The sequence below is a fragment of the Cydia splendana genome, chromosome 9, assembly GCF_910591565.1.
Source record: "Cydia splendana chromosome 9, ilCydSple1.2, whole genome shotgun sequence".
NCBI lineage: Eukaryota > Metazoa > Arthropoda > Insecta > Lepidoptera > Tortricidae > Cydia > Cydia splendana.
The window spans coordinates 8,050,336-8,067,609 of NC_085968.1; the positions used below are offsets into that span (position 1 = coordinate 8,050,336).

The 17,274-nt window shown below is 38.5% G+C and overlaps 1 protein-coding gene across 4 annotated transcripts in view; it reads right to left on the minus strand.

Moving 5' to 3' along the window:
- LOC134793522 (3',5'-cyclic-AMP phosphodiesterase) overlaps positions 1–16,442 on the minus strand; it is a 534,412-nt gene extending 517,970 nt beyond the window's left edge. The window contains exon 1 of one of the 4 annotated variants that reach the window (XM_063765108.1): positions 16,175–16,442. In XM_063765108.1, the coding sequence (XP_063621178.1) occupies positions 16,175–16,331 (157 nt within the window). In that variant the 5' untranslated portion in view covers positions 16,332–16,442. The remainder of the gene's footprint in view (positions 1–16,174) is intronic. The other 3 variants (XM_063765110.1, XM_063765111.1, XM_063765113.1) reach the window with 3 other exon arrangements.
- Positions 16,443–17,274: the final 832 nt, after the last annotated feature.

The following is a 17,274-nucleotide window of genomic DNA, read 5'->3' on the forward strand; positions in this document are numbered from 1 at the left end:
CTACTTACTATATTTTTCATATCTTATGCTCTGAAAGTGGGTCGTTGTTGTTCTAAAAGGTGCGCAGAAAGTGATACATTTATGCTCTAGCGCAGAAAAGTGGTGTACTCCTCTGCGTCCCCGTCCCACGAACAACTGGGTGGAAACAAAATGGAAAAATAGTGTCTTTATTTCCTCGCCTGGAAAAATTGGTAATTGTTTAATTTTTCTAATCCCACGTTGATCCTTTGTTTATAAAAAATGATGTAAGTAAATTGTTAAAAACAAATTATTCTTGATTTCTTTCGTTGAATTCTATTTACTCGATTTCATAAAGCGGGAACCAAAAGGAATACACCAAAAATATTTTTTTAAACCTTACACTTGCGTAAATGAGCAAAGGCAAAATCTTATACAGCCACATTTAAACGTTTGTACGATATTAAATTGGTTTTTAAAGTTATTTAGCACTATATTCACGAAAATAAAATAAAATACAAGAAAAAAATTCTTATATTATTAATTAAATTGTTATTTAATATTTAAAATACTTTTATTGTATTATTACGTAGTGCGGCGCACCAAGGTCGCGGTGCGGTCCGGTAGTCTGTTGCGGCTTTTAGAACGAAAAAGTATAAAATTAAAAACTAAGAGGCAATCCCGCTGATTTTCATACATTAATGAACACATCATTTTAAAACTACTGCAGTTTGTTAAAAAATGTGTGTTTTCGTGAATATTGCAATCTAAATGATTTTCGCTAGGGGTATTAATCTTCACACATGTAAAGTCTCCGATTGCAAGTAAGTCCTAAGGAAAAAAATCATGGCCGTAGGTCTATTAGTACTTCAATTACTAATTTTGCGAAATTACCTTGTCTTGTTTCGTTTCCTCGCATTCGATATGAAAAGTAGAGTGTTTAACTCGGGTGAAAGGCACCATTTCCGTCTCAGACTATTGGCAGAAATGGGTGCCTTTCAACCCTTGGTTAACAATCTACTATTTCAATGTTTTTCGAAGTATATATTTCGAAAAACAAAACTTAAGAATTCGCGTCTTTTCTTAAGTGTGGTCATTATGTCACCGCTACTTTTATACAAGTCGAATACCACTCCTATGTTGTTAATTTTCCCTCTGCGGCGGCGGCGCACCGCTATGTCGTTTGTTGGTTTAATTTATGAAGAATAAAGTGGAGTCTGGGCCTCGTAAAGCAAAATATTGTCCCGAGTTTAAGATTTAATTGTTTCATATTGGATTCTTGGCTCGTTAAATAGAAAATGTTGGATAAGTATAAGCTATAGCATTTACCTCTTTTCTTCGAATTGAAATGAAGAATGTTAAAACAATATAGTTAAAGGAAGCATGTACTCAATTTAGCACCAATTACCATAGACTGTAGTAGCGCCAGAAGCCAGCCTATTCAGTGTTTAAAAATCTGACACGAACTTGCCACGACTTACAGTGCACCAATAGGGTATTTGACTGTATTTAAAATAAATTATTTTACACGAGCCATGAAATAAAGCACCAGAAAAATAATAGAGGAACGTAGACACGAGTTATTTTTAGACTCAATTTCTATTTTAAAACCTGTATAAAACTATAAAGAGTAGGTAATTTGATTGTGACGTCACATGCTAGTGTTTCATGCAAATTCCGCAGAAGGAAAACCGTTTTGACAGTTCGAAAAAAGAAACTGATTTGACTAGAAGTCAAATACCCTATTCGTGCTTGTGAGCGAGTACTACGCGTCCTACAACGTTCACAAAAGCTGAGACAAAATCTCATCGCCAAGTAGCATAAAAACAATGGTACAGACATAGATGTAAGTAAATTGAGGTAGATATGGTACCAGGCGCACGATCGTGAGCCATTAAATATAGGTTCCGGAACCCATGGTATAATAATATACTCCGCCTGGTACTCCATTCCGAGATTCGCGTATGACCTAACTGACACGCGCCTACGTCATCATGCTGTTTACATGTTCTCAAACTTTGAAATGTGGGAGAATTTTAACCAACGGTGAAAATTATTTTAACGGCATTAATTTTAAGTTATTCATGTAGAAACATAGTAAAATAAAACAAATCTAATGTATTAAATTAAACTTTATTTATCTATACAAGACAAACGTTTGAAAAACTAATTCACAGTTACACATTAATTACCAAGCTTACGGCGTGAAAAGTTTGGAAAACACTGCGACTGTTGACACTGAGCGAGAAGGAAATAACAATTAACACGCGTTCGACAAGGATGACGGTCAGGGCATGAAGTTATCTAGATCCGAATTGTCAAATGTGCACAGCGCTATCCTGTGTTGCCAGTAGTATAAACAGAATTACCCGAAAGTCTGAAATTTCTTTCGTGAATCGGAAGATATTGCTAACGAGTAATTAATAATGACGTGTTATTGTAAAATTTAAGCTAAAATACATATAAATGAAAATTATAAAATTATAAAGAAATATTTTAACTTATTAACCATAGGTATAATGTACCCATGTAACATGTTATGTTGAAATAAAGTGGCAATGTTATTGTGACGTAGGCCCGTGTCACTCTGGGAATGGAAGACCATGTTTTATTAGACCATGCCGGAACCTATATTTAGTTAGTCGTATGGGTGACGCCAACCTGTCAAGTTGTCAAAATTGTTGGATCAAATTTTAGTTTTGTCAACTATGAACGTCACACGTCTACATAAATAAAAGGTCATTGGGTACAGATTACTAGTATTTTGTGATTAGTTGTTTACCTACCCGATACTGACAGCAGTAAAGAAAAAAAACAGCCTATATACGTCCCACTGCTGGGCACAGGCCTCCTCTCATGCGCGAGAGGGCTTGGGCTATAGTCCCCACGCCCAATACGGATTGGGGACTTCACATACACTTTGAATTTCTTCGCAGATGTATGTAGATTTCCTCACGATGTTTTCCTTCACCGAAAAGCTAGTAGTAAATATCAAATGATATTTCGTACATAAGTTCCGAAAAACTCATTGGTACGAGCCTGGATTTGAAGATTTGAACCCGCGACCTCCGAATTGAAAGTCGGACGTCATATCCACTCGGCCACTACCGTTTCAAAGAGATAATCAGTACTTATTATTTTTTTCATGTAGATAGGTACAGGGTTATCAGATTAAGCGGGGTCTGTTTATAAGAACCGTCGCACGCTTTGTATAGGTTAGGTTAGTGGATATGAAAAAGAGACCTTTAATTAAGATACATTCCAAATTTCAGGACTGCTCTCTAGAGATTTCGAGGTTAGTCCTAATCCGATTGTGCTACTAACTGATCTGTCATTTTGCAAAGACATTCGGCCGCAGCTAGGGTTGCCAGATGGTCGGGATTTGGCGGGATTCTCCCGATTTTTAGCATGTGTTCCCGATTCCCGACAAAGTGAAAATTGTCCTGAAAAACAGCTTCACGTTATAAAACAATAATTTCAAGTTCCGAACTGTCGTATGAGGTACAAAATTTAAAAAAAAGTTATGTGTTTCATACTATCGATTCCCGTGAGTAATGACTTAACAACCTCTACAATAAAGAAATATAATGGGAATGGATCTAATTAAAGCTGAGTTAATGACTCGATTCTACTTTGAGGAAAACTGCTTGAATTTCAAGTCTACCTTAAATAGTGAAAAGGCGAAAAAATGGTAAAATCGGTAAAAAGTAACATAAAATACATGTGGCATGTGGCTAAGAAATAAATTTGTTACATAAATTTTGTTGATTATTGATACCTAGTAATTATAAGTATGATAAAATGATAGAGTGGAGTCGTTAGAGCTATAAGCTCCAGGCGGCTTAGCACGGTCGCGTTTTTATCCCTTGTCACCATGCCTGTCACGTTCTAACAAGTATGTAAGTGCGAAAGGGACGCGCATAGTGATAGTCGATAAAAATGGAACCGTGCTGAGCCCGCAGGGGTGGAAGTGAAATATGCATAAGACGCGAGTTGGCACAGTGGCTGTTAACAGCCACTGGGTAGAAAGCGGCGCACACCTCTCGACACCCCTGAGCCGCTCACACCGGTGTTGCCCTTGAGCCATCCTAGATGTCGCTTTTTGTGAGGGCCCATCTTGTGAGGGCGAGTCACCGTCTGCCGGAAATAAAATTGCATACCGTTTTATTAGGCAGGCGTCCGGTTTTTTACCCCATAGCTCAGTACTTAGTCCATCGCTTTCACCCAATAACCTAGTTCATTTTAGATTCCATCAACTCTCAATAGCCCTTACACCCTGGCGGGTGCTGCCTCTGCGTGCGTCCCATGACACGGGTAAGGGCAGCATCCGCTCGGTGTACCCCTTACAGATTTAGATTTAGATTTTAGATTCATTTATTTCTCAATAAGTATTACATGTTTTTATTACAATCGAATATAAAGATGAATACATATCAAGATCGTCAAAATATCCACATGATTAATTAAATTATTTATAGAATTACCAGATAATATAATGTAATTGAACAGTACATGCCTTAAACATTATTAATTTTCAATTTACAGATATAATTACTTAAACAGTTAAAATTACATGTTTGCGGTGGAGTCAGTACTCATTATTTATGTACTCCTTTACACTGTACAATGTCTTTTTGAGTAACAATTTCTTTACTTGGCGACTGAAGGTGTTGAAATTAGTTTCGGCTTTAGTTTCTTTTGGCAACTTATTATATAATTTTTGAGCCATTATCTTTGGGCTTTTTTTTTGTAATATGTAATCTACATTTTACTGGCCTCAGATTGTCTGGATACCTTGTTGGGCGTATACTGATATCCCTAGCACATACGAATTGACTTTGGTTTCTTCTTAAATATAGTAATATCTCATAAATATATGTTGATACTGATGTTAGAATACCTAGGTTTTTAAAATGGTCCCTACAACTATCCCTATACTTTGCGTTAGCCAAGATTCTTATTGCACGTTTCTGCATTTTTAGAACTCGCTCAAAATCTGTTGCGTTTCCCCATAACAAGATTTCGTATGACAAGATTGAGTGGACATAAGCATAGTACGCTTCCTTTAGACCGGCGGTCGACAACCTGCGGCCCGCGGGCCGCATGCGGCTCGTGAAACTTTTAAAGTAGAGCGCGTTTTCACGCAGTGGATGGATAACACAATTAACACTCAGAAGAACTATTATCGAGAACTATATTATTAAATTATTTATATTTACATGTCAGTAAACATCTTTCTTGTATTTTATATATTGACAGACTTCTTAATTCAAAAGTAGTAGAGCGTGGTTTTTTAAACGAATGCGCCATAGAGGTCACATTAACACCTTCTATCGTTGAATAGACCAAGCTCGCTAATCAGCTGTTGAAGTCTTGGTCTAGTAAGCGGCTTCGTGAATATGTCCGCTAGCTGTAGCTCAGTGCTTATCCTCTGCACGTTTAAGCTTCCGTTCGCTACTAGTTCTCGGACAAAGAAATGGCGTATGCGTATGTGCTTAGTTTTGCGATGAAACTCTGGGTTTTCAGCTAGGCGCACAGCTGCCTCATTATCCACGTAAAGTACTGGGAGGCCTTCAGTCTTCACTAAACCACCGATAAGGCGAGTCAGCCAAACACTCTCTCTTGCTGCCTCGCTGGCTGCGACTATTTCAGCCTCTGTAGTTGAAATTGCCACGCTTGGCTGTCTCTGGCTGAGCCACGATACTGCCCCGCCAGCATAAAGACATAGAACGCCAGATGTCGATCTTCCAGTTGTAGTGTCTCCACCATGATCGGCTTCACTATAGCATTCTATTTGGCCCGTTTTATAATTCTTTTTGTAAATAATGCCCATATCTGGAGCATACTTCAGATAGCGTAGTATACGTTTCAATCTAACGCAATCTTGTTGTGTAGGGTTTTCAAGACATCTAGATGCTACGCTTACCGCGTAAGCTATGTTAGGTCTTGTACCAACCATGAGATACGCTAGTGCTCCGACCACCTGTCTGTAATTGGTTAGGAAATAATCTTCAGCATTCTCTGCTTTTTGATTAGTCTGTGGTATAGTGACATCATCTTTTACTATTGGAGTGGTGACAGGTCTGCAGTCTTGCATTCCGAATCTCTGCAGAATCTTCCTTGCATAAGCTGTCTGATGTATCCTTACATCACCACCTTCTCTAGTTTCTACTTCTATTCCCAAGAAGTGTGAAATAGGTTTTGAAGTAATTTTGAATTTCCTTCTTATTTGCTCTAGAAATTCCTTAATTACGTCCTCATTTGACCCAGCGATGAGTCCATCGTCAACGTAGAGAGCCACGATTAGCTTTCCTCTCTCATTCTCTCTTTTAAATAGGCAGGGATCAGCCTCACTGACTTCGAGACCAATTTCCATAAAGAAGTCTAGAATCGTTCGATTCCAGCAACGAGGAGCTTGCTTAAGACCGTAAAGGCTTTTCTTTAATAGGCAAACTCGGCCTGTACCGTCTTCATATCCTTCGGGCTGTTTCATGAATATCTCTTCGTCAGATAGAGAACCATAAAGAAAAACTGTAGAGACATCGAACTGACTTAGCTTCAAGCCTTCACTAGCCGCTATAGATAGCACGGCTCTCACTGTCGCCATCTTGGCTACTGGACTGAACGTCTGGTCGTAGTCTTCTCCCTTTCTTTGTTTAAATCCTTTTACAACAAGACGAGCTTTATATTTGTCTATGGATCCGTCTGGGTTTGTTTTGATCCGATAGACCCATTTGTATGGAAGTGCCTTGCGGTTAGGCGGCAAGTCGCACAATGTCCAGACATTGTTTTGTTCTAAAGAGGCCATTTCACTCCTCATGGCATCAATCCACAACTGTCTGTCTTTTCTTGACACAGCATCCTTGTAACTTGTCGGAAAGTTTTCTGATATAACTGAGCAGATGAAGTCGTCATATCTCTCAGGTTTTTTGATCAAGTTACGGTCCCTTAATTTATACCTTGGTTCTTCTATAATGATCGATTCATTCTCTTCTGCATCGTAAAACTCAGATTCACCTCGGTCGTATTCTGCCTGATCATGGGCTTCCTTTTCACGATCTTCCTGGCCTTGGTCTCCTGTGCACTCTCCCTCTAGATCATGGTTAGGGTTGGCTAGGATGTCAGGTACATTCTCAGTCTCGTATTCGTATTGAACTGGTTCGGCTTGAGCTTGATCCATTCGTTCCTCGGGATGGATTACAGTTTGTTCCGGTATCTGACGTTCATTAATGATTGCTCCCTCTGTTTCTGAGCCAATCGATATCTTAAACTCCACTTCGCTTGCAAACGTGATGTCTCGAGAGCGGTTGGTTTTCGTTCCGTCCCAAATACGGTAACCGTCACTGTTTTCATAGCCGATGAGAATTCCTTTAATGGCCTTTTTGTTGAGTTTTTTCTGCATTGCTTGGGAATATGAGCATAGCACTGACTCCCTATGACTCGTAGATGAGAAATTTTAGGCTTTTTTCCAAACCATAGCTCATACGGAACTTTATCTTTGACTTTGGTGGGTCCCGTCCTGTTCAGAACGTAGGCTGCTGTGTTTATAAGTTCAGCCCAAAGCTTTTGCGGGAGATCACCTCTGGCGTGCAGCCAGGTCCTTGCGGCTTCGACTAAGGTGCGGTTCTCGCGCTCGCTACAACCATTTTGCTCTGGTGTGTACGGCATGGTAAAACGCTGCTGGATCCCGTGTGCATCCAATATCTTTCTGACTTCTTCGTTATCGAACTCTCCTCCGTTGTCACTCAATAAACATTTGATAGAGTGGCCGATAGTCTTGGTTTCATTGAGCATCAATTTCAATTTGTCTTTGACTTCTGTCTTGTGACGCATGAAGTAAACTAGGCGGTATGAAGAGAAGTCATCCTTGAAGAGCACGAAGTATCTGAATTTCTGTCCACTGGGATGTTCGAATGGTCCGCATACGTCCGTATGTATTAACTCACCAGGAGTTGTTGCTCTTTCTCTTTTCCCAAATAGTAATCTATGAGCCTTCCCGAATATGCATGCCTCGCATTTACCATTATCCTCAGGTAAATTAATCCCGAACTCTCTCTTGACTAGAGCCTTGACGTGTCTCTTGTCTTGGTGAGCAAAGCGTTCATGATAAACTTGCAGCATATTGGTGCCTGTGATTGCATTCACTTCGATTGAGTTAGATATTTTTGAAGGAGTGATTGTCTTCAGTTGCAGTTTATATAAACCCTCTCCAGGTTCTCTTTTGCCTACAATCCTTGTATCTCCATAAATATCTAGCTGACAACTTGTCGCGGTAGAAGTGAATAAGCTATTCCGCGCGTTGTCTTGAGCTGCAAATGTCGAGAATAGATTTTTTGTCAGCGTTGGTACAAGCCAGACATCTTTCAATCTTATGGTTTCCTTCTTGTTGCCTATGATTGATTCCACCAGGACAATGCCTTTCCCTACTGCAGGATTCATTGTTCCGTCTGCCGTCTTCACAGATTGGTCATCAGAATCAAATGGCTCGAACTCTTGAAATATGTCTTTTCTAATGGTTATGTGCATGGTTGCTCCATTGTCAATATACCAATTTTCTCTATCTTGGTCTGCCGCCTTTGAACAGGCGTTGACTGCCATTAGCGTCATGCTTTGTACTTGCTTAGACGATGAGGTTGGTGCCGAGCTGCTTGGCTTTGGTGGTTTTCCATCCTTTATCCATTTTTTGCAGTTCCTTACTCTATGTCCCATTTGTGAACAATAGTTGCACTTGACCTTCGCATCTTTCTTCTTTTTCAACTCTTGGGCTTGTTGGATTACTAGCGTTTCTTGACTAGTAGTCCCTTCTTTGTTCTCCAAAGCTTTCTCATAGGAGCACAGTTGAGTTGTCAAGTTCTCGATAGTTCTATCGGTCTTATTCAGAAGTAACCAGCTGGATTTGAACGCAAAGAATCTTTCGTCAAGAGTCACTAATATCTTGCATATTAGTAACAGATCTGGGAGTTGGCCTGTTCCATCTGCTTCAGTAATCTCAACATTTAAATTGTTCCATATATTCTTCAGTTTCGACATGTGTGACGAAACGTCATCGGATGGGTTTCGTTTAAAGTTAAAGAATTCCATGCATAAATGGTATGACCTGTCCTCCGTCTGACCATCGAATAAGAGATGTAACTCCTGCCAGACTTCATACGCTGTCTCAAATCGCATTATCTTCTGTAATGTGTCATCCGTCATATTCGTCGTCAGAATGAGAAGAGCGGCGCAATTTGCCTTCGTGTACCTTGCTAATGCCGCACTGTTCCTTGCAACCGCTGCTGCGTCACCCGCTCCGTCTTCAAGAGCTTCTGGTTTTTTCAGTTTGCCCTCCAAAACGTCCGTTGCGTCTGCGGTGCTACGTAGTAGTATACATATTTTGTATTTCCACGTCGTCCAGTTTGTCTTCCCTTCCAGGTTGCCGATCGAATATTTGTTCGTGATAATTTCCATGGCTGAAGCTGAGCCGTATAACCTTTTAAGGTGCGCAGTGGAAGCGTGCTGGGCCCATAACCTTTTAAAGTAGAGCGCGTTTTAACGCAGTGGATGGATAACACAATTAACACTCAGAAGAACTATTATCGAGAACTATATTATTAAATTATTTATATTTACATGTCAGTAAACATCTTTCTTGTATTTTATATATTGACAGACTTCTGAATTCAAAAGTAGTAGGGCGTGGTTTTTTTAAACGAATGCGCCATAAAGGTCACATTAACAGAAACTGTCACTTGCGGCCTGCGAGCCTCTCTGGCTATGTAATATTGAGAAACGACAATGTCTGATAAAGTCATAAATATTAACAAAGTGCGGCCCGCGTCAACTTACTCATCGTTAACTACGCTACTAAAACTACGCAAAAAAAGGTTGCCGACCGCTGCTTTAGACTATCACTAGAGATTAGTGTTTTTAACTGCTTAAGGATATATACACCTTTTGTTAACTTTCCGCAGACCGTATTTATATGCATCTTCCACGAAAGAGTAGAATCTAAATCGAACCCTAATAACCTTACGTTTTGTACACTCTGGATTGTTACACCCTTGGAGTTATTTCAATTTTATCAGATTCTTTTTGCCACTTACTGAAATTCATGATATGCGTCTTATCAGAGTTTAACTTAAGACCATTCGTTTTAAACCAGGTTTCTAATTTCGATAGAATTACATTTATTTTATTAACTAAATTTTCGTCCGGTTCGGCATTAACAATTATTGTTGTGTCATCTGCATATTGAATTATTTCCGCATCGATATCTAAGTTAGCTAAGTCATTTAAAAATATAGAAAATAACACATTTCCTAACGATGAGCCTTGTGGGACTCCTATTGTCATTTGCTGTGGTTTAGATTTATAATGCTTTCCGTCAACTTTAATTTCTACGGTCTGTTCTCTATTTGATAGATATGAATTTAATAGTTCAGCACTTTGACCTCTTACACCGTAAGCGTGCAGTTTAGCCAGTAGCAGAGAATGGTTAACAGAGTCAAACGCCTTTGACAAGTCTAAGAAAATGCCAACTACTCTCTTTTTATCTTCCAACGACTGAACAATACTCTCCATGAGCCTGTGAGTTGCTGCAATGGTAGAACGACCGGGTCTGTAAGCATATTGTGCATCAGACAGGGCATTATTATTTTCAATGTGCTTAAGTATATCCTCTGACATTATTGACTCAATTAGCTTTGATATTGTGGGCACTATGGTTATGGGTCTATAATTACTAACATCCGTTTTATCACCTTTACCTTTATAGATGGGACACAAACGAGTTTTCTTAGGGGATTCGGGGTAAGTATTCGAGCATAAAATGTTGTTTATGAGGTATGTTAAATGCTCAGATAGAGCAGTCATTATATCAAATAGTAGTTTTCCTGAAATGTCATATATATCTTTGGTATGTGGTCTTGATATTTTATTTTTTGCCAGTTTTATTAAGTCTTCTGGACTAATTTTGGAAAATTTGAATGGATTCTGTTATTGGATATTGTTACATTCTTCTTTAATTATACTCCATATCTCTCTTTTAGGATTATTTGAATTAGCTATGCGTTCCTCGATGTGCTTTCTTTTCAAGTCTAGTAAAGTTGCCTGCATTGTTTGTTTTTTGTGCTTTAAATTATCGTCAACGTTTATATGTGAGATCTGCCTATTGAACAAATGTAGATCATTTATGTCTTGTTGTGAGTTAAATATAGCTTCCGTTATCCAAGGTATTTTATTAGCGTATTTCTTTTTCACAAGTTTGGTGGGCATAATATGTATGTTCATGTTATAGACTATTTTTTGCATAAAATTATCAAAAGTAGTGGGATTATATGAGGAGAAGATTTCATTCTAGTCATAGGACATCATAGCTACATTTCATTAAAGTGTCAAAATGGGCTCTACGTGTTAGCTTCGGCTCCGCGCACGCCACCCAAAGGTCCGGAACACCATTGTTCCGTGATGGGAAAAAAAAGGTACCTATTATAATATAGGTTGATAATGGGAAGACATTTTTTTTTTGTTTGTTCTAGATCTCAAAGAATTTATACTATTTTTATATAAAAACGTCTATGGGCAGAGCAGCTGACGTAGTGCCAATAGTGTAAAATATCGTTGTTTTTAATACAATTACTTTAAATTGTATGGTTTTTTTCCCGACTTAAGTCCCAAAATCCCGAAAAATTGATATTTTTTTCCGATAATAGCGCCTTTCGATCTGGCAACCCTAGCCCCAGCTCGAGAATCAATCAATTAGGAAATCTTTCGAATGGACACGAACATTATCTATTCATTTATTTCATAAATGTACAATATATAGTACACCTCAATAACAATTTTGAAATGACATTAAACAGTTGCATTAGACAATTCCAATCATTAATAATAAAGAAGATAACACACACCACTACACGTTTTATATAAGTATTTATTGTCTAGTCACTCTAGTCAATCAGTCAGTCTGGACGCGGTCCTGTAGGTCATCCTAACCTAAGTAGGTATTGGTGGGCGGATAGAGTGGAGGCAGAGCTCCGGGAGCTCAGCGTCAGTGAAAACTGGAGTGAATCCGCGCAGAGCCAGGTATTGGCGTGCTCTAGTTGATTCGGTCAAATTGAGTTTTTTCAAAAATAAATTATAGCCAGTATTTGATGAACCGTCACCCGGGACATATTTCATGCTAAAAGGGGGGGGGGGGGGTTGCGTCAGGGGGAGGGCATGGGACACTAGTGTGCGTAAAGCACCATACCCAAAGGTATCATACTACATTCATTGAATGCTGGCAGTGCTGGCTATAATTTGTTTGTCTTCCCCATACATTAGAACACAACTTGACCGAATCATGTGTTGGACGCCAAGACTCATTTTGGGTCATTGCGCCAAACTAGTAAGTAGTAAGTTGTCTAGTCAGTGATTTGTTTTAGTCGACCTACATTTTTAGATTAGGTAAATGAAAGATTTGACTCTTGAAAATTAAAATATTCATTACATTTACTTCACTCGACGTAACATCATATTGATAATAGCGATAAATATATGAAGCATTTAAAGCTCAAAAAGCCCTCATTTAATTAAGCCTTTGACTTGTTAAGATTGGCAGTCTAAGAAAATCTTTAACGTTTGTAATTAAACCAGTGGCTGTGAAAATGGATGGAATATTGAATATCTCAATTAACTGACAATAGCGACAATATGGAGCGAATATCAATATAAAGTTAAGAGATACTTAACCGTCATGTCAGCAGATCATACATATACATCTCGGAATAATATCACAATCCGTCAACTTGGAATTTTGGCCAACCGCCTATAAAACACGTTTTATGATATCTTCTAAGCTGCACTACGTTAGCGACTGGTAAATATCAAATGATATTTCGTACATAAGTTCCGAATAACTCATTGGTACGAGCCGGGGTTTGAACCCGCGACCTCCGGATTGAAAGTCCCACGCGGCTAGGTCACCAGGGTTTTTTTTTCAATAAACATTATGTGCAAGCAATTACATCAAAAAAACCAAACGTAAAAAGTACATAATTCCATTCCAACATCTGCTCAGCGCAACGTATGTATAGACCTAAAACTTATCTAGTTCACAGAATTACCGAAATGGGCAATTGATAACGTTATCTACGCACACAAGAAAATAGAAAGGGAGATTCCCAAGAGCTAGTCTGAGTTGTAGTTAGTAAACAGTCAGGTTTATTCAGTTTGAATCATGTTTACATCCGCATTTGTTATTATAGATCGATCACATTCATTGAAGATTATATAGAATCGTGTTAGTTTAAGCACACACCCGCTTGTTGTTCTATTCTGTTCCTCTCTTACATTTACACAATAATCTCTATTATAGAATGTTTGGTTCATTTGCCTGTGTATTTCCAAAAAAATGATTTCCTGAACAAAAGTATTGCGCTAGCAGACAGACGACGAATTAGAGGGCGTTTCAATGTCAATTGAAAGGATTCTGAATAGCAAATGAGATGACGGTTGAATTTGCTTACTTTGAGAGACTATGGCAAGCAGCAGCGGCGCGAAAAGGGTAAAATCAAGCTAATACTTTCAAGTAAGTATGTAAAAACGTGAAAGATATATTTCCAAATACATATAATAATGATAAAATGCAAAAAAAACTTACAGAAAATAATAACTTTTGTGCGGTAGTTATTATACGTACTATTCAAATCGCATTCATTGAGGCCAAATGAAAATCTGTTTTTGTAACAGTAAATCAATCAGGCGCGAGAAATACGGAGAATATCGTTGTAGATTGATTCATGATTGGAAAAAAATAGCAAAAGAGAACTAGCTTTAATAATAGAGTTACAGCTTCCGTTCACAACTGCTGTGTGCAAACAATACAAACGTTGAACAGGGAAATAGGTAAGCTTTTTGGCTAAGAAATAGGAATTTCAATAAGTGGGGTCAGTTAGCCTAAAACACCTCGCGTGATTTGCACAACCCCTGATATGTTTATTAGTATTTTGTATTATATTTGTACGTGTATCCATATAAAATATAAAATAAGGTAACTAAAGTTTAAAGAGAAATAAAAGATAATAATACCTACATACATAATACACCTCAACATAGGACTGATAAAACCATAAACACAGCCCTTCCTTTTAAGGTTTGACATAATTGTGTAAAATACGACCTCCAGGCACACAATAACTACTGAAGAAAGTATGTCATACCCACGTAAGCCCATAAAACATGGGAAATATAGGTATTTTCGACGACATGACGTACTGTTACACGACAACAGAAATTCCTCGAACAGACGCCGCGCAAGTTGTACACAGTTTTCCGATAATGCCAGATGAGACTCAAAGTTCAAGAGCCATTGAATACTGATGGCTATTGCTTGCCTAGCGGATGTAATAAGAGAAAAGTACAGCTATTCGATCAAAACTTTTTACCCTTTTTCACCCTTGCAGGATAGCTATAGCTAGGTACCATTGATGTGTAGTTATTTGCATGTAGTTATTTGAAAAAGCGCTGGTAGCGGTAAGTGCGTGCGACTTTCAATCCGGAGGTCGCGGTTTCTAACCCCGGATCGTACCAATGAGTTTTTCGGAACTTATGTACGAAATATCAATGATATTTACTAGTCGCTTTTCGGTGAAGGAAAACATCGTGAGGAAACCGGACTAATCCCAATAAGGTCTAGTTTATCCTCTAGGTTGGACAGTCAGATGGCAGTCGCTTTCGTAAAAACTGTAGTTTCTAAGTACGCAAATACTCGGGATTCGTTGCCAAACGGACCCCAGGCTTCCATGAGCCGTGGCAAAATGCCGGGACAACGTGAGGAAGATGATGATGATAATGTATAGTTATTTAGAGCCTCACTGCCGAACTAAATTCATCATTATTAAATTGTTCAACGGGACTTAATCGCGTATTTAAGTTATACGATTTACCTCCGACGTTTCGTTTCGGTTATATATTTTTCCTCCTGAGATTGAGTATTAAATGTAAGTATATCTGGGCCTTAATGGAGCTCTAGTTAGCAAATACATATCATATTATGTTTACTTAAGAGTCCGCAGAAAACTCGGCCGAATTTCACCTTCCCATACAAACAGAGTTTCGTTCTCATTTTATGCTACATATTGGATTGTAATGAACCTTTGCACATAAAATAACGTGAGGTATATATATGCCTGTAATTAGTTTATATAGCTCCAGTTTATAAAACAAACAAAATGAGGAAAAACAAGTTTTGTATGAAAAACTTAAACTTGCTGTATTTTTAGAGCACCATACAAAACTTTGTTTTAACTAGGTATGGTATGTCTAAAGCAACATAAACTAATTACAGTCATAGATATTACCTTATCATATTGTAAGTTCAAAGTTTCAGAGCAATCTAGCTAGTTGTTTTAAAATGAGAGCATAACTAGGTTTGTATGGAAAACTGAGCTTGCTGCGGGCTCTTAACGAAAGCGTTAATGTTTTGCGCAACACCAACACATACGATAAAATCCGAGCTTATGTGATTTGTAAATACATACTCTGCTCGCTCCCTACGTAATACCTACATACGAGTATTCCAGTCAACATATAATAAATATAGTACATGAAACGGCTTCGTAGCCTAGTCTACAGTGCCCTACTGCTTCCAAACCCGGAGCTGTTGGGTTCGATTACGATAGGCATTAACTTGTATATTTATCGCGAATATTTGTTCCTGAGTTATGGATGTTTTTAACCCGAACGCAAAAAGAGGGGTTTTACATATATGTTTGACGCCAATATCTGTCTGTCTGTGGCATCGTAGCTCTCCAACGGATGGACCGAATTCGATGCGTGTTTTTTTTTACGTGAAAGAGATTTTTTTGGCATATAACGTACAGTGATTACCATACGGTATAGGCACTAACATACGTATTTATATATAGTTTTATACTGATAGACGCGCCGTCAGGGCAAAAGATAACCATGACGGGTCAGAATTAGCCCATATTTTATCCATTAGAGAAAACTAAAACTTTTTATTAGTTTGGATTAAGAACTAGCCGAATCGTTTTGCAGAATTCAAAGATACGTTTGATGCCCACATCAACGGTACGGGAACGGCGGAATTAAGTGGTGCATCAAAGCAATCTTAAAATGTGAGCGTTAATAAACATGAAATGCAAAAATACAAATCAATAAAGCCATACTTATACGTAAGAATTAGCAAATTAAATGCGCTGTCACGTAAACACACTGGCACTCTGACACTTACGTGGATGCAAGGAAGGATGCGGCCCCTGCTCGGAGCAAGCGCGTCGCCCGCGACCACTCAGCAGCACGTCGCGGCGCGTGCGCTCAGGCGGCGCGTCCTCGTCGGCGCGCGCGCCGCCACCGTCCTCCCGGCCCTCCTCCATCACGCACGCAGACATCACTATTTTTAATCCAGCACTTTACGACTTGTACAACACGCCCGCAAACACAAACAAAGCGAGCGTTGCAAGGAAACGCGATTTGCATTAACAGTTGTAATTAACTCACCTTTCGGTCTTTACGTATACCTTTCTGAATCACTTGTCGTCAACCTGCAATAGAGGAGATTGTTTACGTTAGTCAAGCTAGGTATACCTATCTCAGGAATCTTGCTGCTCCCAGGCATATTGATAGACCTCTATTTAGAGTTAACAATTTTGATTTAACACATCCAGAGCATGACAGCGCCATTGTTTGTCGGTATTCTATAGTTTTAGAGTAATCCTACGTTGACTAAATTAAGCTCCCATCGAGTAACCGGTTTAGGCGTGGGACAATTTAATTATAATTACAGCTGTCATCTACTTTCGTAGCGGTTAGTCCCTTCTAACCTAAGTGTTAAACAAATTGATTATGGCATAACAATCTAAACATACCTATATAAACAGAGGATCTACCTATTCTATTTACGGTCAGGAAGGTTTACCTAAATGCCATACGATAAATAACAAATAGTTTTAACCGTTTAAACTACTTAACTATTAATTATCGTATGGCTATTGCCAGTTACTGGATTAAAGGCAGTTAAAATAGAGATTGAGGTTTAGCCTTGGTTTGAAAAGTATACAGCATTAGTACCCTACTGTGTAATAAATAAGAACAAGTGAGAAATTGGGATTGGTTAAAAGATAATCAGTGCATAAAAATACAAGCTAACATATCAAGTAAAAATAAAATCATGGCGCAAAATATAATAATACGATGCCAAAAATTGTGCGCCACATCCACTTGTTTTGTTGAAAATCATTTTATTACCCATATAGGAGGAAATGGTTAGATTAAGAAACTGGAATAAACGGTGAACGAGAAAATTGAAATTCTCTATTAGGAAAATACAATATT